The sequence below is a fragment of the Montipora capricornis genome, chromosome 2 (genome assembly GCF_036669925.1).
Source record: "Montipora capricornis isolate CH-2021 chromosome 2, ASM3666992v2, whole genome shotgun sequence".
NCBI lineage: Eukaryota > Metazoa > Cnidaria > Anthozoa > Scleractinia > Acroporidae > Montipora > Montipora capricornis.
This window is the reverse complement of record NC_090884.1, coordinates 64,106,967-64,134,466: the sequence shown is the minus strand read 5'-3', so window position 1 is coordinate 64,134,466 and position 27,500 is coordinate 64,106,967. Positions and strand designations below refer to the sequence as shown.

At 40.4% G+C, this 27,500-nt stretch overlaps 1 protein-coding gene across 1 annotated transcript in view; it reads right to left on the bottom strand.

The window, feature by feature from the left end:
• Nucleotides 1–27,500, bottom strand: part of LOC138031258 (E3 ubiquitin-protein ligase rnf213-alpha-like) — an 83,286-nt gene that overhangs the window by 7,978 nt on the left and 47,808 nt on the right. Inside the window, 26 exon segments of the mRNA XM_068878956.1 lie at nucleotides 286–493; nucleotides 2,057–2,234; nucleotides 4,726–4,809; nucleotides 5,408–5,549; nucleotides 7,014–7,210; nucleotides 7,972–8,029; nucleotides 8,663–8,754; nucleotides 9,834–10,014; nucleotides 11,031–11,184; nucleotides 11,757–11,854; nucleotides 12,302–12,339; nucleotides 13,269–13,368; nucleotides 13,548–13,748; nucleotides 15,934–15,987; nucleotides 16,765–16,872; nucleotides 17,196–17,315; nucleotides 17,634–18,071; nucleotides 19,208–19,319; nucleotides 19,608–19,844; nucleotides 20,232–20,323; nucleotides 21,074–21,179; nucleotides 22,008–22,222; nucleotides 22,644–22,850; nucleotides 25,042–25,205; nucleotides 25,740–26,207; nucleotides 27,400–27,500. The exon segment at nucleotides 27,400–27,500 is cut by the window's right edge and continues 417 nt beyond it. Of these exon segments, the coding sequence (XP_068735057.1) occupies nucleotides 286–493; nucleotides 2,057–2,234; nucleotides 4,726–4,809; nucleotides 5,408–5,549; nucleotides 7,014–7,210; nucleotides 7,972–8,029; nucleotides 8,663–8,754; nucleotides 9,834–10,014; nucleotides 11,031–11,184; nucleotides 11,757–11,854; nucleotides 12,302–12,339; nucleotides 13,269–13,368; nucleotides 13,548–13,748; nucleotides 15,934–15,987; nucleotides 16,765–16,872; nucleotides 17,196–17,315; nucleotides 17,634–18,071; nucleotides 19,208–19,319; nucleotides 19,608–19,844; nucleotides 20,232–20,323; nucleotides 21,074–21,179; nucleotides 22,008–22,222; nucleotides 22,644–22,850; nucleotides 25,042–25,205; nucleotides 25,740–26,207; nucleotides 27,400–27,500 (4,153 nt within the window).

Genomic DNA, 27,500 nt, shown 5'->3' with positions numbered 1-27,500 from the left:
TGCTACTACTACTACTACTACTACTAGTTATGATAATAAATTATTTATAGACGCAAAGTAACATTTAAATATGATCTCATGCGCTCAATATCTAAAGCATTTGTTTGAGTGTGAAGTTTTGTTTTAATGACATTTTGAGAATTTAAACGATTCAAAAATGCGGATTCTGATTTTGGTGCATTGGTTCATGAATGTCACACAATTTACGGAGTTCATGAGCAGCGTAGGGTTCAATCTTCACTAACCATGTTGACATTACTAAAGTATCAGCTATCAGTACTGTACCTTAAAATCAACAAAAGGTCTTCCCTTTAAAAATCTGTCAGTTAACTGTCTCTCCAAAGCAGTCCAATCATACTGAACAAAAGTCTCCCCTCCCACCTCCAGAGAGTAGTTACAATGGGCCAGGATTAATGGCAGCAGGTCTCTCTCAGGGTCGTAGGCTATCAGCTGCGACAATGTTACATCCGTCATGGGAATACGCTCCAGAGGACTGAAAATACAGTAACATGAAAGACGTTCAGCTTTTAGAAGAATATGAGGTTAAAGGTTTAACAATTCCAAGTGACCCTGCTCACAAATGGAACTTGTACTATTTTCCCGAGGCGTAGAGCAGCTGACATTATCGCTACTTCCTCCGCGATGAATGGGATGCAAGTCTATTGGAAGGTTTTCTCCGGAGCAGAATGTTATCAATACCCATTCATTTAACTGAACCAAGTGGCTCGAACCAGGTTAGCGCTATAATCCTCGGTTAAGACCAAATAACCACTCAAGCTTTTGGTTGAACACAAACGGAGCTCCAAGAAACTCGGACCTGATGATTAGAGAACGTTGGTTAAACTTTATTTATGCCTTATGCTCCATACAGTCTGACTGGTATTCTTGGCAAGGCATTGCTCTGGGCGCGCGCCGTTTGCTGGGACACAAATAATACCACATTTGTTTGCGATATTTTGGCCAAGTCCTGATGGGCAAGGCCGTTTATTGAAAATGAGCATCATGGTAACCTAGGAAATACCGAAATATAGAAGACATGATCCAAAGCAAAGGTGAGGGGACACCCGCCATACACAAGAAAGTAAAAATAGGGAGGGTGGGGAGGGAAAATTGATTTGACTCTGTTGAATCAGCTTCCGCCTAGCTCGCACAAATGTTGAATGATCTAGAGAAAATCCCGGCGGATGACAGAAATGCCCAAACTGCAATATGGGAAATAACTAACTAAGCATGTGACACTCAACATAAATCCATTTGTTTCCTCTGGGCAATAAATTTCTTTCATTTCCTTAAAAAGCAAAAAGAAAGCTAGATTTGAAACTAGGAAAAGTTGGAAGATAATTCTTCAGTAAAAAAACAAACAACGCAAAATACCACGGTACCACGGTACCACGGTACGGTGGTACCACGGTACCAAATACCCTGGGTACCACTAAGCTCTTTCTAGCCCTGTGTCATTCCATAGGAGTCTAACAAAGCTCTATTATTTTAACGGTTAGCTAGAGTCCATTGCTTTAATGCAGCTTTATTTTGTGTCCATTGTTGCTGTGAACCAATCCTGATATTGTTTTAATGATCGACAACGGAAGTTCAACAACCGCGGAAATCTCGATCTGCGATAGAACGCGGACCATCAGTTTACTGTATTTTCTATTTTTAGAAAGTTTACTGTTAGGTTTATTGCGGGAAAAAACATGGCGGCATTGCGTTCCGTGCTCGATCCATGCATGATTTTTGCATTGGGCACGAGTGATTCCGCATGTGGTTTCTTTAGTAGCGTTGCGCGGTCAACAGGCGGGACCTGTCCTCTAAATTTAGTACCATACTAAGTGATGCGCAAATGAGAGAGACCGCCTTTTCTGGGTGTTGGAATTCTGCCATCCTAATATATTTTACGCAAACGTTAAAATTAGTTGTTGGCATCTAATTTGTGGTATAATAAATCAGCATCAGCAAAATGAGTTCACTTGTCCCTGAAAATTGTTTTACGAAATTCGACCACGGAAAACAAGCATAAAGGCCAAAAGCTCAACCAAATATGGAAATCGAATAATACCTTTCTTGATTGGTTGCACTGCGGTAGATTCCCAAGAACTCGTCATTTGTATTTACCAAGAAAAACAGAAGTGCCATAGAGCACACACTCATTCCTTTAGTACTGGGAAGTAGCATAGCGATAGAACAGTCGTTGTCCATTGTGATATTGCATAAATCTTCCGGCACGCGGAGACGACCTAGAAAAATTACAAGACTGGACAAGTTAACCTATACTACCTTTGAGCTTCTGAGCCATGAGAAAAACAACTTGTTTTCAAATACAACATTTTCAAATGACCAGATTGTTTTTAGCCACAGTTAGAAAAGAAGCTATTGTTTCTTTTGTCACTAATAATATGTACTTATTAACTGAGTGGGAGGGCCAGACGGGAAAATATTTGGCCTGAGTCATGGCGTACGGACCGAGCGCACGCCAAGACCGAGGGCCAAATATCATCCTGTCTAGCCAGCTTGTTGGCACCGCATGGGATAGGCCTGGGCCGGGTGACAAAACGACGGGGTGGGGGTGGGAAAGAGAGGGCAAGAAAAACTGCCTGCCCGAGACCCAGACTTTTCTCGGTAGCTGCCCACTTTCTGTTGAGCTTCCTGTTACATTTCACGCCACAATAAGTCACCAATAAAGGAAGAGACCGTAACCAGGAGGCAGTGTGGTCCAGTGGTCAGCGTGTCGAACTCGCAACCCAGCGGTCCCGGGTTCGAGTCCCGCTCTGACCACTATCTGGATTTGTTTCTCGGTAGCCCCGAATTAAAATCCTCGGCTACGCTTCTAAATAGCCAACTGGTTTGCCTCCTGCCAGTTGGGATTCTTAACAATGCTATGTTCAATTTGAAATATTTGTTTCAGTTGTTTGCTCGGCCCCACTAGCACTTGTGCTATAACACTGCCGAGGGTAAATAAAGGTTATCTATCTATCTATCTATCTATCTATCTATCTACCTATCTATCTATATATCTATATCTACCAAAAAAGTAAGAGACTTGCTCTGGAGTGTCTACTTACACCTAAAATAGCCATAAAAATTGTAAGAAAAATGGCAGTGACTGCAGCAAACGGTAAGTGTAGGTTTTGCCCATTCCGATTTCTTGTTTAATACGAGAAGTTTAAAAAATCCGCGAGGCCATCTTCGGGCAGCGAAAAAACAGAGTTCAAGCGACAGTGTACAAATTGTCGGGGTACGTTGGATCAGGTAGGCAATTAATTCCTATCGAAAAAACATCTTCCAGCTCAATACGTAAGGCCAAGGGAGCTTTTTTAATTTCAAAAGGCAGGACAATTGATCCCAACGGTCTAAATGTCCCTGTTTGTATGTTTGTTCCGAAATATAATACACTACATTGCATTGGCTCTTGCTCAAAATATTTAGCGAGAAAACGTGTCCTTTCAGGGACACTCAAAATAATCCTTGGTAAAATCTCAGGGGTCAATGTTCGGCTGCCGAGTGTAAACTTGGTCCAACATAATGCTCTTGAGAAGGCAAATGACCAAAACACAAACTGGTCTGTTCAGCTTTTTCGCTGACAGAGCAAACACGTTGAAAATCATGCTTCTTCCGAAACCTGTAGGAAAAACTGATAGAACATCTTCATCCGTTAGCAGACTTATCACAGCGGTTTCCTGTTCTGGCTTTAAAATAACCGTTTTTACTCTCGAAGTTAGAAGAGATAACGCTCTACTTATTGCTCGCTACACATCTCCCATGATTTTCTGTGGTAATATCTCTTGCGTGACCAACTCTGACCATCAAATAATACCTCATTGTTCTCTTGATACCTACTCGACCAATTAGAAACTCTGTCTGCTGGTGGAGGGGATTTGACTTTTGTCCTGAGAAGTTATGGGTTTTCAGGCAGGCGGTGTTTTCCTGCCTTGTCCCAGATCTTCGGACTTAGCTTCAACCCATCCAATATGGCGGCCGAAATATTACCGCCTGCAAGCAGGCTATGGCTATATCCTGTCCGGCCCGACCTAAACTCAGTCCATAAGCATTTTATCAAATGGGCTCTTTACACTATTCATGAGCTCTCAAAATATGAAGTTTGGACAAAATAAGAAACAGAAATTTGCGCAGAAAATTTATAAAATATGTTGTTTGCATTTGCTTTTCGGGCTGTAAGTAACTTGGATGTGTAAAAGCGACGAAATCCTCTAAAATCGCATCCCACGGAGCAGTACGTGTTCCTAGTAGGGCCGTACGGCTTTTTCCGGCCCTGCTCGCGCTAATGGGTACGGCTCTCGTACGGGCATTTTCCCAATAGTTTTACAATGAAAGCGCGCGCGGGGCCGTACGGGTTATATGATAATAGGGAGCTTAAGCACGCGCGTTTTTGAGACGCGGACGGCAACCTGAAGGGAACATTTCACGTGCCAGGACAATAGTACATCTCAGATTTTTATACCAGACATCTCTAATGGAAAAAAGATACTTAGCAATGTAAATGTGGTTGTGTGAAGACAATTTCAAAGGGAAAACAGCTCACTTCCGGTTGCCGTCCGCGTCTCAAAAACGCACGTGCTAAAGCTCCCTTAACTTCGTTGTTCACGGAATTCGAAAATACGCAGGCAATGTATGTGCGTAGGCAAGCACTAAAAGTTTCTTTTGAACCTTTGACTGAAAGATTTTCTTCTGTTCATAACTGCGTGGAGGTTCAAAGATATGTGATTTTACCTTGTTCACCAAGAAATGAACGACAAGAATTCCAAGCAAGTTTAAACCTTTGAATTAATCCGTTGAACTCGTCTTTCACAGGTCCTGCATAATGACAACCAAAGGAATAAATTAATTCATTTATTCAGTTGAATGGATGTTCTTTAAAAAACCGCCCTTGAGTAATTTGGGTTAATTACTTCGCTTTCGTCACACTCATCAGTAACATTCATAAGCTCGTAGATAAATTTTAATTGAGTAAACGAAACGCTCCTGTCCAAACTGAGAGTTTTGTGGAGACAAGGTAAAATCGAAATGAAAAGAAAGGTTTCTGGGGTGAGACACCCGAATTTCGCCTACTTCTCTGCCTCCTCACCCCAAAATGGCCGCCTTTAAATTTACTTCGTCTAGACGCACAATGCGTCTCTCGCAGTCTTTATACAGGACGAATTAAATGACGAATAAAAGACAAAATAAATTGTCCAAAGTCGTCTCTAATATAAGAACAAATGTTGGTGGTGGAATACGCTTACTCAAATCAGTTGGTTGCATTGCCAGAGACGGGTTGGCTGGCCACTGCTTTATTCTTCAATATCTTGAGTAACTTCATCTAACTTTGAAGCCACCACTTTCAAAGTTAACTCAGTGAGGTGCAATGCTGACAACAAAAGATACCAGCGATTTTTAACACTCTTTTTATTACCTCGTTGAAGTTTCTGAAGAAATTCCCGAATAGTAAACTTCTCCGCGTCCGTCCTGTCCATTCTCCGGTGAAATCTATCCATCAGTAACTGCTGAAGACGTACTATGTCGGGAAGAAATTGGACACAACGCAGCTTGTGTTCCTTAATTAAACGAATGAGGGTAAGTAAGAGCATAAACACACAATACCGTCAGAATGTCACGGTTGAAACTTTTGTGCCTTTTTTTCGCGCTTTTAGAGTGCATCATAACTTGAAAAGGGGGCCGAAATATCCCCTCTCAGCCCCACTCTAAGTCGGCCGTTTCTTAACTTGTTAGAATAAGATTCAGTACATGAAAAAAAAAGCCTTTTCTGTAGATATGGCCATCGAAGTTTGAAAGGCAATCAAGACTTGAGATAGAGTCTCTAGGTGTGGAGCGAAGCTGTATAACCATGTCCCAAGCGTGTTAAAAGATTTAACCAAGAATAATTTCAAAAAACGTTACACAATATGCTCATTAAGATTTTGGAAAAAGAAGACCAATATTTAGAACCTGAACTGATTGTCAAGAAAATGGGTAAATTTTAGATTTCACTGCTCTCCCCATGTGTCTTCTTCTTCACTTTTCCTTTTGCATTCTCTGTACAATAATGTTGTTGTAATCGCATCTGTATTCCTTCTTCTTTCATGGTCTTACCTTACATTTTTCTGACGTTATTACCTGCATACCTTATTTGTGATAATTTTTGTGCTACTGATAATTTTGTTCGTTTACTTTTCCCCGATTATTAGTTGTGTACTTGTGTCTGCAGCAATTTTACTTTAATTGCATTTGTCATTTGTAATTAAACGGAATATAATGTAATGTCTTTAAATTGGTATGTGATTTATTTTTGCTCCCAACCAACTCGATAAGCTACGTTATTTTTGGGTGGGACTTGTATTATTTAATCCTAATGTGAAGTGTTGTAATAAATGTTATTGTTATTGTTATCTTTTGTTAAAGGTCTGGCCCCAGTTGTTCGAAGGCTGAATAGTGCTATCCGTTGGATAAATCACTATCCAATGGATTACTCAATTAGTTGTGCTAGTATTTATCCGCTGGATAGTGATTTATCCGGTGGATAGCGTTATCCACCTTTTGAACAACTGAGGCAAGAACAATTTTGCACAGGGTTGAATCCCTTTTATTGATAAGAGAAAGGTTCCAGTTGATTCTGGCTACATGTGTACTCATGGGTCCAAGTTGCCAGAGGTATCTTCCCCATAGCGAAAAAAAACATGTTTCGTAAAATTCTGGCTGGCACGGGGGGAAAACGTTTTCTTCACTTGCAATTATTTGTACATGTTTTGGCTCAAGTGTCAGGCGTAAGTTGGTTGACGTTGAAGTCAGTTGTCCTTGAAATAACAATGAATGTACACAACAAAACAATCAATACAGCTTAAATAATATATTACTCGATTTGCGTCAGGTGTTTTGTAACTTGTGAAATGCCTGTAACTTTGTGCTCTAAATGATGTAAAAAGATGAGGTCCTTTCACGTATCCATGCAATTTAAGTTATTGTATCGTCAGTTGAAAGAGGGAAGTGATCCTCACATTTAGTTATTGCCGGCTTGAAATTACCTGCTTGAGAAAGGCGCTTAGGACTTTATGACTGTGATCAGTGGACTCTGTTGCCTGCTGCAATGCGTTTCCAAGCTGTTCTATAGTGACCTGGCGTCGATACTTCCAAAGGGACCGCGTCATGGGCTTCAGACCATGACTGAGGTCTTCGATTTGTTCCTCAAACTCATAAAGCTGCCGCACTAGAGGATCACTTCCTAGTTAGCAAAATGGGAAATAGAACAGAAAAACGTTAACGATATAAAGTAAGTTAGGTAGACGTGAACGTCAACACAGAAAAAGTGCAACAGACTATGGTCGTGTACAACACACAGGCATGTAACTTTACTATATTCTCGTGAAGAACAAGCATCGAGCAAGCATTCCTAACCTTACGAAAGCTACAAATGAGGCTCGCATGTGATGAAGAAACAAAAAATGTTCTTTTTCTTGAGAAATATAGCAAAAGCACAACCTTAAAAAAATAGACGGGACTCTAGATGAGTATGGTTTGGGGTGTGGGGTGCAGGGATGGCGCAGTGGTGAGAGCACTCACCTCCCACCAATGTGGCCCGGGTTCGATTCCCAGATTCGGCGACTCGGCGTCATATGTGGGTTGAGTTTGTTGGTTCTCTACTCTGCACCGAGAGGTTTTCTCCGGGTACACCGATTTCCTCTTTCCTCAAAAACCAACATTTGACTTGATTTGTGTTAATTGTTAATTTCAATTTACAGTGTCCCCAATTAGTGCTTCAGCGCTAGAACGACTAGACACTTAAATAAAGTTCCTTTCTTTTTTTTTCCCCTGGTGCCTCAGTGCTAAATACAGTTGACACGTAAATAAAGTTCATCATCATCATCATCATCATCATCATCATTTTCAAAACCCAGAACCCAACAAAACACTCTTAATTCCCTACTATGCATGAGTCACGGTGAGGAAAGATTTATAAGCATAATATCTAAAAAAGTGTCATACCGAATCGCTCGTCTTCCATAAGTAGTTTTAAAGCCTTCTGTAGATTCTGGTCAAGTTGCTGAAAAGGATATAAACCATACGCGGTTACAAAAGGCCAAAATTAAGAAAAGCAATGTATTAGACATAGCTATCTTGCATTCAATTTGGTGCTACTTTGGTTTGGAGAATTAAGAATGTAGCTTAAAAAGTCACTCCTTCTCAAACGATTCCGGGGAACGAGAACTCCGTTGCTGGTTTTGCCGTCATTCCGTACATTCAAGAGGATACGGAACTTATCAATAGAGTATTGAGTTGTCACGACGTTAAAGTTCCCACAAACCTCAGTCTCCAGACGTTATGCCACATTTTTGTCGAAACTAATGAGCCCCTGCAATGACTGTGATTATGAGCACATCGGACACATCAAACGTCAGTTTGGGACATGTTCAAAAGAGTATCAAAACGCGTTTTTTCTTGTTAGAAGAAAACGACGCTAATTACTATAACCATTTGCTTTTTTAGGAAATTGGTGAGCACATAAAATACCCTTGCGATAGCTTGGGATCACCCCAGATGAAGACACTAGACGGAACGGTTGTCGAAACGTTAGACTTTTTGAGCTAAAATCACAGAGAAGCATCACACTACGTCTGATTGTCAACATGGTAACAGTGTAAACCTAAATTAACAAATCTAAACAGTCACCACTTACGCGAACTACAGGAGCAATAACAACAGAAGAGAAGTCTCTTTCCCATTGTCGTCGACTTTCTCTCGTTGAAAGGCGCATGTCGTGAGCGTTAACTAAAAGAAATGGATAAATACTGTCGAATGACAACCAGAAAGGAACAATTAGTGGCAATAAAGCAATGAGAGCTAATAGAATAAAAGAACCATTGGATTAAAGCAACTACAAAATAATATTAATTATGACCTAAAATAGAAAACTGACATAACAAAATGTCATAGCAAGTTGATGACGAACTGTTGAAATTGTAAAAAAAAAAAAAAAAAGCGACCTTTATTCAAATTTCTCTAAACCATAGTAGAATCAAACTACTGTCGGTCTGATATCGCGGCATGTTAAATGTGATTACATGCATCAAAGTGCACAGTATCAAATTGTTGTATCCCCCATTCCCTTGGTTAGGGAACTATAGGATCACTTTGGTTCTGTCAAACTATCAACGCTAAATTACTTTCTCTTAGGCTATCTTAAAAGAACCAGAAAATTAATTGATCGATTTCTCAAGCCTGATGAATTTCTTCAGGAAACAAAAAACAACTCCGTGATCTGTTCTACCGAGTTAATCAACAGACACTACAGTAAAAAAAAAAAACTGATACATGTCAAGCGCTGGAAAAGGAACTAGGCATTCGCTCTGGTATGTCAATTTTGGAAAACATGCATCTATAACATATTACTCAGATGTTTTCAATGTACATAGTAAAGCAATAATTAATCAGTGAGGTTTTTTTGGAAATTGTGATAATAAATACAACTTAAATAATGATGTTTTTCCAACTCCTAAATTTAATACTGTTACATCAGCTAAGAAAAGTAATAGATATGTTGGAGCTTTATTGTGGGTTCAAATGAGCGCAGTACCTTCGTAGAAAACCAAGGCTTGAGTCTTTCTAAAAGCCCATTTGCAATATGGATGGAATATAAGTACTGCTGCATGGTAACTGCAAATGATAGGCCTGTCTTTTCTTTTTTTGTCAGAGAATATGCTATTTTTCATTTCTTAGTTTTGAATCAACGCTATGAAGAACGTAAGTATCCCCCGGGTCTACGAGTGTACTATGGCTTTTTAGCTCCTTTTTCAGTATTCATTTTCTCGTTATTATATAGTTATATTACACTGAAAAACAGGTTGTACCTGTTTGCCCTCCATTGAGCAAGATCATATGACGCAAGACAAGATGCACGGTTAAAGCTGCATCATCAACACTGAGTTCTAATGCTCTTCCTAGAAGATCAAGATCCCGCTGCAGATGTCGCCACAGAAATTCCGCTGCAAGATCTGGTTGGCATGATGGTGTTATCAGTTGAGCAGTGGCCTTCAGAAACAAGGAAGGGAACATTTGTTAAAATTTATTTTTGTCCCTCCCCCCCCCCCCTAATTTTTTTTTTTTTGGAAATGCTAACTCGCTATTTTAGTGCTTTCCTTACACTTCAAAGGTTTTGGCAACCTACCTGTACCGTACAAGCGCGCATGCGTTTTGCAAAAATGGTTAGTTACGGAATTTAATAGGCCATTTCCGAGTTCATGGCTACCTCCTCTTCAAAGCGAGTCTAAGTGCGAAGTTTTTGTTATGGTAATTAGTTCTACTTTCCATATGAATGAAAACTAATTTTCATAAGAAAAACTTCGCACTTAGACTTGCTTTGAAAAGGAGGCAGCTATGAACTCGGAAATGGCCTATTACCAGAGCCTACGAACCACAGGTGAAAGCACTTCCCATAATTCCATCATTTTATTTGTGAATAACATCTTTTTAATATTGTTCAAATAAACACAAATCGCTTATTCCGAAAGCTGACCCAGACGGTGCAAGTACCAATACATACAATCCTTTTCACATACAATTCTTGTAAGTCAGACTAACGAAAGATAACTTGAGTCTGTGTGACCTTTCGTTTCACCAAGATAACACACAGGGGGCCAAAAAATCTTGAACAAAAGCTTATTTTCCGTACCGCCACTACAGTTCCAACGGAATTAATGAAAGCCTCTCTTTTCCCCCCTAATGGATTCTTTTTTCTAACTTCTAACTTCGATAGCGTCGTTCCATTAATATGCGATACAATAACAACCCTTCATACCACAATCCCGCAATTCGCTCTAACAAAGGGCTGACGATTGCAACGTCAGATTTTCAATCTCCCTTCGGTAGTCAATTTACTTTAATTCTTCCAAACTATTGTGTTTTAAATAACCACCGACGCAGCAACGTACTTTCCTTGGAAACTAACCCCATTTCTTGAGATGATAAAACAATTTGACGGTAAAAAGACAAAGAAGGCAAATAACTGAAAGGAACATAACTGCTATATTTGTGTTTATCAACAGTACCTGTGCGTTTCTGGAAGCTCCCATAACCATGGCAGCATGCATAACAATTCGCACAAGGCTGCACAAAATTGGCGACAAGTCTCTTTGTGGTTCTGCAACGGTTAGTCTCGATCCTGGATCACCTAGTGCGTGACCTGTCTTTGTTCTGTCTTGCCTACGATAGCATTGACAGTTATGGGCATTAATTATTTTTAACATTTCTAATCAGGAACTTAACTTATAAAACTTGTAAAACAGGAAATTGATGGAATATAAGGTATAAAAAGAGTCGAATGTTTCCAAAAGTATATATATACGATTAAAAGTCAGTAGAGTTTTGGCTGCTATTGTCTTTAAATGACGTCTTCTTTGTGAAAGCAGCGGTAATATTCACCATTTTACAAAATGGCGGACGAAGGGGGCGTAACAAAATGGCACATAACAACAAAAGGCTAAGGATAGCCTGCATTCTTTCCGTGCAGTGCAGCGAAAATCGCACGGTCATGGGTTTGAATCCCGTTCAAGCCTGGATTACTACACTGAAACCTGCTGCCAACTGCTTAAGTTGTTAATCCGACTACGATTATCTTTCTAACTTTCACTTGACATAAATTACAATGGCAAGTGAAACAATACGCATGGGTGGGAATTAGCAGCCCGAAGACGCAAAAAAAAGCAAAAGCGCGATCCTATGTTTTGTTAACTTTCTAAGGACAAGATAATGGAAGCCTCACCGAGACATCTCACCTTTTGGCAACTGCCCATTCTCCCAGAAATCTGTGATTTCCCCCTCCAAGGACCCTTCCGCAGTCTGGACACTGACTCTTTTCCATTGGCTTTGAACACTGTTGGTAAGAACACGACGATATTGTTGGAAATTGTACCATCAAAAAGACTATGGGTTTTTGCACCTTACAAGAGAAAAGCAATGAGAATCACGCAAACGAATGTGCATGCAGTCCAAAAGGACAACAGTCTAAGAATACTGAATACTTGAATCAGACGAATTGTTGGAACTGAATTTTTTGGCAGCCTTCCTTTTCCATGAGTTACAACAGGAACCAAGAAGTTAGAAACACATTTAAATTTTAACCGGATTTTTTGTTAATTGCTCTTAGTTACTTAGCACATTCTAAGCAATGAGAACCGTTGGTGAGTAAGATTTGTTCACCATATTTGTGTGAGCCAGTCCGAACAGGAAATGGTTGACACTAAAATGTGGATGATGCATCCACAACTTTTTCGTAACTGCGCAAACAAAACTTAAAAATATTACAAGGAAAAAGACTTACTTCACCAATGAAATATGGGTATTTGCAATTTCCACATTCTGAAAAGGAAAAAAGAACGTTAAACCAAACCATCTTGGAAATTAAATCAGTCCTGTTTCGTAATAAATGGACAGATGACATGGGATAGCTTAAACAATTATCTGCTCTTTCACGATTACAACTTATTATGGTCGTGCAAGTCACAGGTGTCTCTCCTGACATTGCATGTAGTCGACCAAACTCAGGCTAGTAACACTGCAAGCCTAAGCTTGCTCACTAGGAATTACTCAAAGGTAATTGTGATCTGAATGTAAGAGTTGTCAAACACAAACAAAACAAAGATCATTCTAGGTGTTTTGCCTTCCTCATCATCACACAAGGGTCTTCCATGTTTTCGTTTGTGAACAAAATGTGATTAAAAGGCGCACAACACTAGTCTACTACCTCTAGGTTTTTTTTAAAATTTAATTAATCGGCAGTTATTGTTCTCAAATCAGTCCTTCTCAGTAGTCAACCGGAAGTTCCTACTTAACTCGAGCTCAGAACGTTAGTAACCGGGGCAAACGACCTTTGCACAGACATTCATGACCAGTCAACACCGCGGATTGCGCCGTAGAAACAAATGTCAATACTAACTGATACATCGTTAGGTGAGGAAATACAGAGAAATGATTTCAGATTTAAAATTAAAAGTGTTTACGCGATTGTGCTTACTACGCTTGTTGGTTGGCTTGCCACTTGACGCAACTATGAGCAGGATACAGCAAAACCAGTCCCGACCTTTAGGGACCAATTTTCCGGCGCTATGAGCACCTCAAATTGTCCTGACTGGTTTATCGCCCTCTATGCTCCGGGGATTTGAGGGCTTGCCGCCCTCTCTGCTTTGCTCTTTGGTTTAGATTGACAGATAAGGACTAAATAACTTTGGTCAGACAACAAAAACAACAGGAAACAACATCAAGGAAGATAAACGGTAGCTAATACCCACCATACCACTCTCCAGGGCGACCAGGTTCTTTCATTGTCTCACCAATAACCTTGATGCAGTCCAGAAAATTGTCCTCTGGGATAGTTGGAAGGTAGGAATTCTTTATGGAAGAAAAATGTAGTGAAATACACGTTCTGGTTTTCCTTCTTTTCTTCTAGCTACAAGCATAGTCATATCGCATGGCTTGCACTCCAACAACCTGTTCAGAAAAGGAGACTTCATCATGACTACATATGTCCGTAAATTATTTACTGTAAGCACGTTAAAACAAAAAATTACCATCATTGATCGTGGATCGGTCATCAACACGTACAGAGGTTCTGTCAGCGCCCCCGATCCAACGCACTGCAAGGCGATTGAAGCATGGATGATTATTTCAGCTAGGGTGTGATCCTGTGGACTCTTTCCAGGAAAAACTTTTAGTTCCCTGAAGTCACCTCCTTGGTCGTTTTGAAGAAGTTGCATGGCGAAGGGTTGAGCCTACAAATATAGAATGGATATGAAACGTCACCATAGAGTAATATCTATTGCGGTAGTCTACCAACAGGCACGGTGGCCTCATGGTTAGTGCGCTCGACTCCGGATCGAGTGGTCCGGGTTCGGGGCCTGGCAGGGGACATTGTGTTGTGTTCTTGGGCAAGACACTTTACTCTCACGGTGCCTCTCTCCACCCAGGTGTATAAATGGGTACCGGCGTAATGCTGAGGGTAACCCTGCGATGGACTAGCATCCCATCCAGGGGGGAGTAGAAATACTCCTAGTCGCTTCATGCTACTGAAACCGGAGATAAGCGCCGGCCTGATGAGCCTTCTGGCTCGTAAGCGGAGACTTTTTAGTCTACCAACAACTAACTGTCATTGAACTGTGCACCCCTTTCAACTGCTCGCTGTTCATGCAGGTCATTTGTCATTCGATCCACTGCTATTGAGAGTGGGGAGGTTATCTATGATCCAAGGAACCGAAGGACATCTGTGTGACCTTTGAATACTCAATAATACGGAACTTACGCAAAGACGATGGCGTCGCCAAAAAAGAACGTCGTCTAAGAATATTATTTCCCGTTATTTTAATAATTTCGTTATAACCCCAAGTCGTTTGGAATGGAAAGTGTGTATCAGCATTGTAGGAATAAAATTGGCCAGAACGGTGTGGTTGTTTGGGAGAAAAATTAAAATGTTTCGTCAGGTTCCCACCTCCTCTACAAAACTTCAAATTTGGTCAAATCGCGTGGTTGTCAGGACAAGGTCGGCAAAAAAATGTACCAAAATTTAAAACGCACGTGCAGGGCGTTCAAAGCTGTTATTTTTGCTCATTAATCCCATGGTTTTGTGGGGTTCTCGTAGCTGTCGTCGTCGTTCTTGCGTAAGCTCCCTGTTATGAAACTCACGACGGCACTTTCTCTGACGAGGGGCAGACGCTTGGCCCAAACACCTACTGCCACAAGACCGCACATTTTCCGGACCTTTTGAACAAGGTTAACCACTCTTGCTAAGATGATAAAAATGTTCATTTAATATAAATAAAGCTGACAAGTTGACAGAAAAAACGCGAGACCTTCTAACCTATCTACAAGAAGACACGGAAAAGCACCTAATCGTTTCATTTGTGTTTATTAACAGCACCTGTGCATTTCTGTAAATTTCTATATCCACGGCAGCATGTATAACAATTCGCGGAAGTCACACAAAATTTGTAAACTTCGAATTCTCAGCTTTTGAATACTCACAATGTCAATTTGCTGATCTTTTCTATGTTTAAGATCTTTCGAAGGGGAGGAAACTCTACTACCCCGTCGTTAATACCGAGTTCATTTCACATGTTGCTTTGTCGGGCTTGTTTTCGTGTCTTGCACCTCAGCCAGACACTTTGTTCACAAAGTCAATCCCCTTGTGTTTAAATGAAATAAATTGCTAGGTAGTTTGGCTGACCAACACTTCCTGATAGGGACCTTAAGCAAGCACGACGACGACGGCTAATGGAAACGTTGTCTAAAACTACTATTTCCCATTACTGTAATAATTTTACGATTATTCCAAGTTCCCCAGCATGAAAAGTGTATATGAACATTCCAGGAATAAAATTGGTGAAAACGGTGTGGATAGTTAGAGAGAAAATTGAAAAATTATCGTTAAGTCAAGTGTTAAGTGCTCCGCCCTCCACATAACCTCAAACTTGGTCAATTCACGCACGTTTTTGTCAGAGCGAAGACGGCAGTGCTTTCGTTTTTGCTCATTAGATCTATTGTTTTGTGGCCTTCTCGCAGCCGTCGTCGTCGTCCTTGTTTAAGCTCCGTAATATCTCGCTGCGATATAATACCGTGTTTGTCTGGTTGACGAGTGGATGAAAAACCCAGTGCAAATCGTATTCAACCTTATGATCTACCGAATCGTAGTTTGTATCGTGGTTTCTACCATATATATCTCGCACGGATGGTGTATAAATATAACCTGCCAGTCTATAAGCGCCTGTGCGATCCAATAGCGGTATTCGCGGTAGCGTTAACTTTGTTTTGACAAACACCGTCAATTACCGACAATCGCTTGAAAGCATCACATCTATCAAGCCCAAACGTTTCGTTACATGACGATGACTAAAACTGCGGAATTAATTTCGTAATCAAAGAGGTACTTAAAATCCTTTTCAAGTTGCCTTTGTATCTTCTCACCGTTGTGGAAAGATTCCCGTCACTTCGGAGAAAACCGATAAGCTTTTCTTTAACCTAAAATTTGAAAAAATTACAAGACAAAAGATGAACTAAAAAAAAACCAGACAGAAAAAAGAAAAACATGAAAATAAGAGAAATAATGGCGAAAAACACGAAGACTTTGAGGTTCAATTAACTCAGTCGTTTGGGATAATTCATTGATATTTCTACGAACAGCAACTAAATACATTGATGCCTAACAAAAGGTTCTAAATATCCACTAATTCAGTATTCTCAGCATTACTACAAATATGTCCATAATTCTTCGCACCGGATTTAAGATATAACAGTCTATGAAATTTTTAGATTTGAACAAGGTAAGCCCAATTTGCTTATCAGATAAGCAAATTGGAATGAAAATAAAAAGACGCAAAAACCGGGGCCATTCTGGATTAAGATATACTACTGGCCCCAGTTCTTCAAACGATGGATAGCGCTAGCAAAACCGATTGAGTCATCCAGTGGATAGTGATTTATCCAGCGGATAGCACTATCCATCGATTGAACAACTGGGGCCTGGACTGGAATAAGGATTGGATGAACGTTTGCCGGTTCATAAATATTGACCTCTCGGGTGCGTAGACATTTGATGAGATGCTTTTTACCCGCTGGTTAAATGAGGCTTCCGCTCTCAGACAATCAGGCACAAAAGTAACACCCAAGAGGTTGCAAGTGCCTCATTCCTTAAGTGACCTGGCATAGAATACAAGATCGTTCAGTGGACTGATATTGGATAAAATTTGTTCGTTTCCCACGCGTCAAACAGCAACCCTTTTTAAATTTAGAGCATACCTTATCAGAAACGTTCTGGCGTTGGGATGATGCATTTACCAAAGTCACCTCTCGATACAACGCTAACAAAAGTAGAACGTCCTTGTAAACACCTACAACTTCACTCTCCTGCAATTGCAATGAAGTGATAATACGTTAACATCGTATCGGCTTTGATCAGTTCCTAAATCCTCACTCTACTCTTATTTATCAACATCTCCAAAACCCTAATGAAAATGTAAATTCACATAATTCATTAAGACAGTTATGATTCCAACTGCCAAAAGGATCAGGGGTCTAGTTCCCGTTTTACTTTGTTTATCACCCTATGGAATCACAACTATGAGTTACACTAGAGAGAACTATTACTATAAAATTTGGTCCAGAATTTGAGAACATTTCTGAAATCATAAAAACGTTACTCATGCTGATTAAATAAGGACGATTCTTACCGTCATCGCATCAGCAAAGTCTTCAATGTTCCCACTGATGATTCCTTTCGCCAGTCCTTCGCGGACGTCCCGATATTGTTTCTCGTGAACAACAAACCTGTCCTGGATGACATCTTCCTCCTAATAATATTTTTTTTCCCGTAAGACAATGTTAAGAATTATTTCGACTTTCTGTCGGTATTAATCTTTATGAAAAGCATCCACCCTCATTCCCTTGAATGAAGACTACATGCAGAGGCCCAGTTTTTGAACGGCTCGATATCTTAATTGGGGTCCGAAAATCTGTCTTATGCTTACTGTGTTTAAATCAGGACGGAGGTTTCAATAACTCTGAACGTAATACAATGTTACAACCTGTAACAACATTCGTAACGACATTCAGTCGGAGACTTTGTCTCCTTTCTTGTAATCTGCATATTATTGCGTTAGTTCTCTAACCTGCTGACGAGCTTCTGATGGTATAACCCACTGTAGCTCCTGAAACTTTCCAAGGGTCCTGACGTAATCGAAGCCATACCGTCTAACTAGCTGCCTCACTAGAAAGAACTGCGGAGTTGTGCTGGCGCTTTCCAAGAAAAGTCGTTTCACAGACTCCAGGAGATTCTTAAATTCTCGCTTAACATCAAGTTCATTAGAAACGTTGGATTCCCCCTCAATGTTGAATTCGTACAGGTAATTTGCTACCAGTGTCAACACATAGCGTCCTTTGGCAACACTTTCCAGGACACTGGCGTTCATTTGGAAAGGCTCATCAGTGTATGACGCATCAATCTCAAAGGCAGTGAATACTTCGTCGCAAATCTTTTTGGCGTGTTTCAGTTTAAAAGTTAACTTCGAATCAAAGATTTTTGCCTGGTAGCGACTGATCAGATTGTCCTGAAAATAAATGCAATAAAAGATCAAAGCAAAAACTTATGCATCAGCTACTGACAAACTTGTAAAAGAAGAAATAACAAAAGTTACAGTTCACATTGCAGGTTTCCATTAAGACACAGTTTGATGGCTTGAATAAATTTGAACGTAGCTTAGAAAGTTGCGCTTCAAAGACCCAACGTTTCAGTCGACTTCTGTCTAGTGTCTTGATCAGATGTGGTGCAATGTTATTGCAAAAGTCCTTTTATTATGCTACTAATTTGCTAAATATGTACTTGTATTTATCTTCACAACTGTAACAAGATTGTAGAGACTGAAGGGAGAAAGGGCCTAAAGTAGTTAAAACTAATACTGGCCCTACGTTACAAGGTTTTATTATTTTTGCAAGAGATATGCTTTTTATTACGTAGGAAAAATAATCATAACCTAGAAATTAAAAACAACAAACTTACAAACATACAAACATAGGGTACCAACACATACACAAAATAAAGCAATATTGTGAAAAGTATATGAGTCTGAGCAAAACAATTACATTTGGTTATTTTAGTATTGGGAAAGGTATAATTTGAATAGATTTTTCTTTAAATGTTTCTTGTTTCGTTTAGTTCGAATAGAAATAGGACAGGACGCCCTAATGATAGTAGTTAGTGTCCTTTTCTTTAAATAAGGTGCAAATAGGTGGTAGCCTCATAGATCAGTTGGTTAGAGCGTCGCACCGGTATCGCGAGGTCACGGGTTCAAATCCCGTTGAAGTCCTGAATTTTTCAGGATTCTCTACGCAATTGCTAAAATTGCCTAACTGCGCGGATCGTAGTTTTACTTGATTTCATATCCGCAGTTCAGTATATGATTCATTTCATGTATCATTTCGTTCATTGATTTATTCCTCACGGGAAAATTAGAACCTACAAATGACCAGCTCCCAACGTCAGGGGCTTCACAGCTCAGTTGGTTAGAGCGTTGCCCCGGTATCACGAGGTCACGGGTTCAAAACCCCGTTGGAGTTCTGCAATTGTCAGGCAATTGCTAAAATTGCGTCCATAACCGCGAGGCTCATAGCTCTACTTGATTGCATAATTCTGCAAGTACTTTTTTCTCCACGGGAAAAAAATAAGCTAAATTGTTATTACAGTTACCTCCATGCATTGGACGCAAAGGAAACAAACTTCTTTTATGTGCTGCGACTCTGGCTGTAAACTCTGAGCTCCTTGCAGGAAAACGTCTAAGTGCTCTTTTACAAACGATTGGCTAAGCGAAGAAAATAAGAAAGGAGCAAAAAAACAGTTTTGTAAATTCCAGCCTATATATCACACGGGAAGGGGGGGGGGGGGGGAGCTGTGGACTGTTAACACCTCAAAGAGCGCTTTTTAATTCCGCCTTTTCCTGCACATGTGAACGAATACATCAATTTGTTTGTGACTAGCCATTTGATTGTCTGAATTTATTATGATTGGCCAAAGTCATCACTTTTGTAATAACTTTACGTCACTCAATCGAAAACCGATCTAATTAGAAAGTATGTGAATAATAAGTTACCTTGAGCGTAAGAGCTGCTGAAGAAGAAAAGAACGCACCACAGCTGTTGGGTCAATTCGGTAATCAGGAAATAGGGAGAAATACCAAGTCTGTGTGCTTTGCTGACCAATCACATAGCGCATGAGATGAGAAAGAGCGTCTTCTTCCAATCCTCTCGACGATTCACCAAAACAAAACAAGGAAACCAGCTCCATAAAAAAGGCGTTGCATCGACGACGATATTCGGATTCATCGCCCCTTCATTTGAACAAACGGAAAACTATTAAAACGTGTTTCGTAAGGCGGAAATGAACTTATCACAGTTTCTTACGAAGAGACTAAACATGAAAAACATACATATTTAAAATCAGGAGAGAATTGTATTATGATTTCAGTCATGATCGTTAACGTAACAGTAACGAAAGGAAAGCCTGAAAAGCTCGGGCTTGAACGGGGACTAACAAGAAGTATATTCAAGCCTGGAATTTTTAGACTTTTCTTAAACACGGTTTCTTATCATTAATGGCTGTGTTATTGACACTGCAAAGTGATTTGTGAAGTATGTCGTATTATGGGCACGTCTATGATAGAGCAAAGATTGATAAATTACGATGTGAAAAATATATTTAGACACGTGTTTTTTACCTCTTCCGGGCCTCTTCACTGTAGCTAATCAGAAACTTTTCGATGCTCTTTAAAGATGCCAGTGACGAAAAGTTTGTTTCCTCCCCGAGAGCCTTTAAAAAAGATTTATAACAAGAATCCCTTTTGTAAATCGCAGCAATGGGTTGAGCTTCAAACGCAAATATAAAAATTTGCGTCTAAACTTCAGTGGAATGTCAGTGTCCAAAAATTCTTGTAATACAGGAAAAATGGGAAGCAACTGGAAGATTGAAACGGAAAAAGGAAGGTGAGCGAGCACCAAAGTTTACAAAATCAGAGCAGGACGATTTCCACATTAAAAAGCACGGAGCGTTTTTTAATAAGGACGGTGCGTACTATTGTTATTGCCTATACGCACTACGCATCTTGAGATACTCGGATTTCCTATGGGTGGTGCTTATTAATACAGGGATATTTTTGCGCTGTTTACAACTATGTGGAGAAAGCAGAACTCTTGGTATCCAGAAAGAAAACTGGGGGTAACTATGCATTTTTCAGATAATTAAGCTTCAATTTGAAAAAGAACGCCATACATTGCTTTGCATTTTAAAGCTTTCACAAATATTGATGATTAAGTGTCTTCGAAAAATGTGTGGTTAACCCCAATTGGATTTCAATAAGATCTACTTTTCCCGCTTATTTAGTAAGCCGCGCAAAAATACCTTCGATTAGTAGGAACCGTCCTTAAAAGCACTCAAACCCTGGCTTACTTTGCACACAACTTCAAAATGGTCTGTTTACGGCTGCTTCAGTTCCCAAAACGAATGCAATTTTTATTGATTAGGATGAACACATAATTGCCGCGTGATTACAAGTTTACTGACCGTCCACAGTCGAAGTACATTTTCCGAATTAAAGCCACTATTTTGTTCATTCCAAGTCACATGTTCTACAAACAGCCTCACAGCTCCTGCTCTCTGCCACATCGACCTATGCGCGGACAGATAAGACGAAAAAAAAATTAATTTAGGCTACGTTCACACGGTACCAGAAGAATTTTCTATCGGTTGAAAATTCGTGCATTTTAGGGGTTCCTTTCGTTCACACGAAACCACGCTAAACGTACGAAAATTTTGCCGTCTCGCCGTTTAAAAATTTGAACGCCCAAATTGGGGACGAATTCTTAGCCGGTACGGTCGAAAATTTAACCGGCGCGCTGTGAACACCTTGACCGTCTAAATTTTTGCATGGCAAAGGCGTGGTTGAATGGATGCGTGGTAACTCAGCTACTATCGTCAGCCTTTCTCTTTCTTGACGCCATTTTGAATTTCGTAAAGCTAGCAGCGCTCTGCGCACGACCAGATGGTAAAACCACTGACAAAGGTTAAACTTTTATTCGTTTTTTCAGTTCCGTGTGAACAGAGCGAAAATATTGCACGGATCCGTGCGAACAAAATGTCCGGTCAAATTTTTCGACCGGTAAAAAATTCGTCCGATACCGTGTGAATCAGGCCTTAGTAATAACATATACGGATAACATGATTATCGGAGCGTTTCGCGAAACACGTTGGATGCCATTGAGGTAAACTTTCTCCTCTGATGAACTGTTTAACCGCCCGCCCATGCATTAGTACCACCAAATATATGCTCAGCAATGGTTGGTTAACAAAATATTGCCCAGTAACTCTGGAAATTAACAGAAGCCTGATTGGTTTGATGAGAACGACACGCAACTGCGATAGGATAGAAATATGAATGTCAGTGTTGAAAAAAATTCCTTTACAAGTCGACTCTAAAGAGGATTACAGGACACTTTACCTGCAGACACCAATCAACATTTTTGCTTTGTCTCCGTAATTTGAAGTCGCCTCGGTTGCAGCTTGAAACCTTTCAGTCCCCATCATCACCTCAACTGTTTGCCTGATAGACAGCACTCTGTCACACCACTTTCGAGCGGAGTCTGGATCCAATAACACTTCATCAGACGGGTTAAACTCTTCGAGGCAAATGCGCAAGGCAACAACGTCTAAGAGCTGCAACGATAAGAAGAAAACCTTTCACTAGTTCGTCGAAAAATGTTCCTGACAGCAAAATCAAGTTTCGACATTAAAAGTGCCAAGGAGCTGTTTGGTGCTAAAGAAATAGCGAGGGTTGATATGACTAAGGAAAACTGACTGCTTATATAACTGGCAGGGGGTGGGGAGTGATGAAATCCCAAGTACACTGGAGGGGTGACCACAGCAACCTTCTTATTGTAATAGAAGTTATCCAAGGTGATGTACATTGCATGAGCAGTAAAATGTGTTACGAACCAAATACTGTTTCGAGTTTTGAAGGTTTTATTTGCGATCACTTGACTCACTATCAATTATCGGAGAATTCGTTTCAAGAGGGTCAATTTTTATTACTATTTTTCTGATAACAACCGTCATGATCAACTTTATGTGTACTTACCACTTCAGATTTGTTTTCTATGCAGTTTTCTCTACACCTTTGTACAACATTTGGCTGTGCTTGCACAAGTTTTGCAAAGCACCTCAGTCGTGACTGGATTCTACTGTGTCCCAAATGAATGAGGGCCATGTGAAGTAGCTCATTTCCATCTTCATCCTTTTTGAGCTCAAGTTCTCGCGCCGAGGAGATAACTGCCTCGCATACAAGCTGAGTGAATCAAGGATAAACCAAGATTAGCAAATTTATTATCACTTTAATAAGAATGAATTTTTTCAGGCTCATAAGCAGTTTAACGGCGATTATCATTGACCGAAAAATCTTTTCACATCTGCATTTCAAAAAATTATATGGCATTTTGTACAAGCCCTATATTTGTAACATTAGTAAATTACGCAACTTCTAATGCTGTAACAAATTTTCGAGTGTTATTTCATGTTTGTGGGGGATCAAGGCCAGTTTACACGGTACGCTTTGTCGTTCCGATTTTTCGGTCCTACGGCGTCGGAGCCCAAATCTTGGTCAAAACTTGACCAGCTCTCAGATTTGGATTAAGAGCTTATTTGGTTGAGTATCACTCTGTTACCGTGGATGGTCCGGTCGAATCCCTTTCTCCAGGGGCTCATGACCAGGCCCCAGTTGTTCAAAAGGTGGATAACACTATCCACCGGATAAATCACCATCCACTGGATAGCACGATTGGTTTCGTTATGACTTATCTACTGGATACGGCAAATTGCGCAATTCACGGCTTGAACAACTGGGGCCAAGATTGAACCACCAATACTCCAATATGAGAGTCCGTTTTCTAAAATCTGGTGTTTTTGTTTCCTTTTTTCTTCTTCTTTTTTTTTTTCCTTATTTACTACCGCGCACCGGTGGCTCAGTTGGTTGAGAACTGGGCTGCCATGCGGGAGGTCGTGAGTTCGACTCCGGGCAGACCAATATTCAGGGTCTTAAAATAACTAAGGAGAAAGTGCTGCCTTTGTGATTACTCCCGCAAATGGTTAGACTCGAGTCTTCTCGGATAAGGACTATAAACCGTAGACCCCGTCTCACAACCTTTCCTAATAATCAACAATGTGGGACGTTAAAGAACCCACAATAGGGAGGAACCCCAGGTGTTGCGGTCTCTCCTCCCTTCATATACATGCATAGGTTGGGTTGGGTGAGTGAGATCAAATATGACGTGATAGTGCCTGCCAAAGGAGCCTTTACAAGCTGACGTCCGATCTCACCCTAGAGAAGAATTGTAAACCGCCATGAGACTTTGTGATATGTGCAGCCGTATATAAATACAAAAAACCACAACCATAATTATCACCCAAGCGAGTAATGAGAGAAATACAGGAAAGATATTATGCATCATCAACTGGGTACTAGGAAAACTTCCCAGCCCCAGATGGGATTTAAAGCAACGACCCTCCGTCATCTAGTATGGATACTCTAACCACTGAGCTACTGGAGACTCTGTGGTGAGCAGGGGTGGAATGTGGGTACAGACTACGACTGCATCACGCAGTCGCATAGTTTAATTTTAACCAAATATGACTCTTAACTAAACCGCGCAATCACATTAAGGCATATCGGCGATAACACCCATTCGCGTCACCAGAGCCTCGGTTCGACCCAAGGCTCTGGAAAACTCTGTGTAGGAGAGCATGCGCCGTAGGGTTCTTATAGCCAAACATTGGCTATTTGAAACTTACGGCGACTACTCACTCCTCGTACTAACACGAATGCACCAATCACAAACGTTTTTCATTGTTCTTCGCGAAAACCAACGAGAAGACACTTTGTTTCAGGGTTCCCCAGAGCTCTTCTCTCCATCAGTCAAGAGACGAGCTCTAGGGACGAGAATGCGATAACACCTTGCGAACTGCATCACGCAGTCACATTAAGGCATATTAGAGATGCAACTAACCAACCACTCAAGCGAGTAATGAGAGAAATAAATGAAGGACCTTATGCATCATCAACTAGGAACTTGGAGAACGTTTTTAAACTATGTGACTGCGTGATGCAGTCGTAGTCTATACCCACATTCCACCCTTGGTAACCACAGAGTCTCCCGTAGCTCAGTGGTTAGAGCATCGGCACTAGATCACGGAGAGTCGTGGGTTCAAATCGCATCTGGGGCTCGGAAGTGCGTGGAGGTAATGTGCATGAATTAACAAAGGGGCAAAACACTTCCAGGAAAAGCTTCGTTAAATATAAAGTAAAACGGTCCGAGAAACTAGGACTCCAACGACAGGCAAGGATGTAAGTTCTCTAATTTCTTCGAAGTACTCCGAAGAAATGAGAGAACTTACTTCCTTGCCTGTCGTTGGAGTCCTAGGAAAGTGTATTTGGATACTTCTTTATTTTAAAATGTTTATGAAAAACAATGATATTTGAAAACCTCGTGTTCGTTTGTACTTGAGGGCTTGTAAACCATGTGGACGTAGTCTGACAAATAAGATAATGCTTGGAGATATTCACTGCACAGTCCATCGAAAAGACTCCCTGTCTCTGAAGTTTTTATGTGATCTCTTAAACACTTGACCAGAGAAACACTGGTTGTAGCTGTAAAGAAAACATCAGAAAGTTACAGCAAATTCTGTTAAGTTTATGACTAATAGTTGACGTTGGACGTTAGATCCATTCGACTATATCACTAAGGTTAAAAGTCCGTAAATTTTAGGTGGCAACAGCGGTCTCAATATAACCGCTAAAGATAATGGAGATATCATCAAATCGCGTTTGGGTCCTCTCTCTCTCTCTCTCTCTCTCTCTCTCTCTCTCTCTCTCTCTCTCTCTCTCTCCAGAGAAGTTTTCACAAAGCCCAATTTCATTGTAGTATACAAAAGGACAAATAGAGGATATTACATGGTCGCGCGGAGATCAACACGAGACAAGAAATTTCGTATCTACAAGCGGCCACGTAATATCCTATTTATTATATAAACTAAATGCTAAATCATTTCACGAAAGGCATCAAAAGGCGCGATTTTATATGTAACTAAAGCAACAGTGAGTTCTTCACGTGTGAAGCTATCATGTTTTCGCGCAAAAGCTCACTTGGTATTTCATTGGTGTTTATATAATAATATAAATTACCTGCTACGCTAGAAGCGCTTTGCAACAGTTTATCGACTTGTTGCTTGATGAGGAACGAAAACGGAAACATGCACTGGAATGTATGACCTCCGGCACCAGACCCAAGCACTTGTACCCGCTCGCGAACAGTATTTGTGACAGGAGAAATGATCTTGCTGTAACTCAGCTCCGAAATGTTGGGGTTTGCAAGAATCCTTAACCATAGAGTAGGAAGCCAAGAGCTGCTGTTCTTCATCAAATCCAAGTTACTGTCTGTGTCGGCTAAAGCAATAATCTCAGCCAGGATTGGAACAACAGAGGAATAAACTCTTTTCCAAAGTGCCTTTCTGAAAGTACCCCACTCTTGCACACCTGTTCCCGAAAGAGCTTCCGCATAAAGCCACTGATTTGCACTGTAAGCAGTGCTTTCACTTTCCTTCAGCAGGTTGTACGTCCTTTGGACTAAGACATCAGCAAATGTCATCTCGTCTTTAAAAAGAAAACAAATTTGCCTTAAAAAATATTGTTGTTTACATGAAATCATGTGTAGGTTCCTTGGGGCTTTTTCGTCTTCGATTTAGGGGTTTCCATACCTTTTTTTCCTTAAGCGGCTGACAATGGGGAAATGAGCGACTGAGATCACAGCGCGACCCGAAACAGGAGAGCCTGCTCGCAGGTTAAACACACCCTATGGGCAGCGGTAAACCGCCGGTAACCGGCTTTAATTAATACCCCTGGTACTAAGAAATAGCTACTTTCAGTTGATTGGTTAATCAGTCAAATCAGGTTAAGGAACGCAGGTTAACGATTGGAAGAGCATACGAGGTGCATGACCGCTACCGTCTTTAAAAGATGGGATCCAAATGTTAGTGACACTCTCGGGAAGGCCTGATTATAACGACGTTTCCCAACAGTTTCCACTTTTTACCGAAAACAGTTGGGCGAGGGTTCTACTGGAAAACTTAAAACAGACCGACATAACCGGTGTTGCATGTTATCTCCACGATATAAGTAAGCAAAACTTTCGTATCAAATTTACAAACCCGAGGTGAATCAACGTCAGGGAATGTCTCGAGTTCACAGATTGTTGTTGGATTACAAAACATTTCAAGTGCTACTACAACCAAAAAATGAATTCTTTTTCTTTGGATTTCAAAACCATGTTCACTAAACACTGTAAGTAACACAAGTTTTGAGCCTTGATTAAAAAAAAAAGACATCTGTTCATTGTAACTGAAATTTTCTTGGTCAAAAATCATTATACTAACTTTAAAATCTTGAGAGAGCTAGATCGAGGAGAAAATGACGTCAAAGACACTCTAGCTTAAGAAAGTATACGTGACTGAATTAATACGAAGCACGGGAGTTTCGGGCTTTCAGAGGTTTAAGCTCGTGTTTGGCATATATGATAAGCTGCATTTACACGATGAAATTTTAAGTTTTGAACGTGAGTAATGGCGGACTGTGAAATCCAAAAGTTAGACTCAAATTAAACAAATTCTGAAGAAGAAGAAGAAGAAGAAGAAGAAGAAGAAGAAATATTTTTGTGATCATAGTAACACTTTAACGTAGGAAGTCAAAGTGTACGTTATACAAGTAAAAATAGATAGAACCCCCAAAGTAAGTGCTGTGTGACAAATTGTTAAGAGCATTATACTGGTACAACATAGTTTATAATTACCGTTTATCCCTTCAAAGTTTTCTGGTAAGAGTTGTAACAGAAGCTCTATTCTCTGGGTAGATCGATCAGGTGTACCGGCTTCGTTATCGACTCTACAAGCT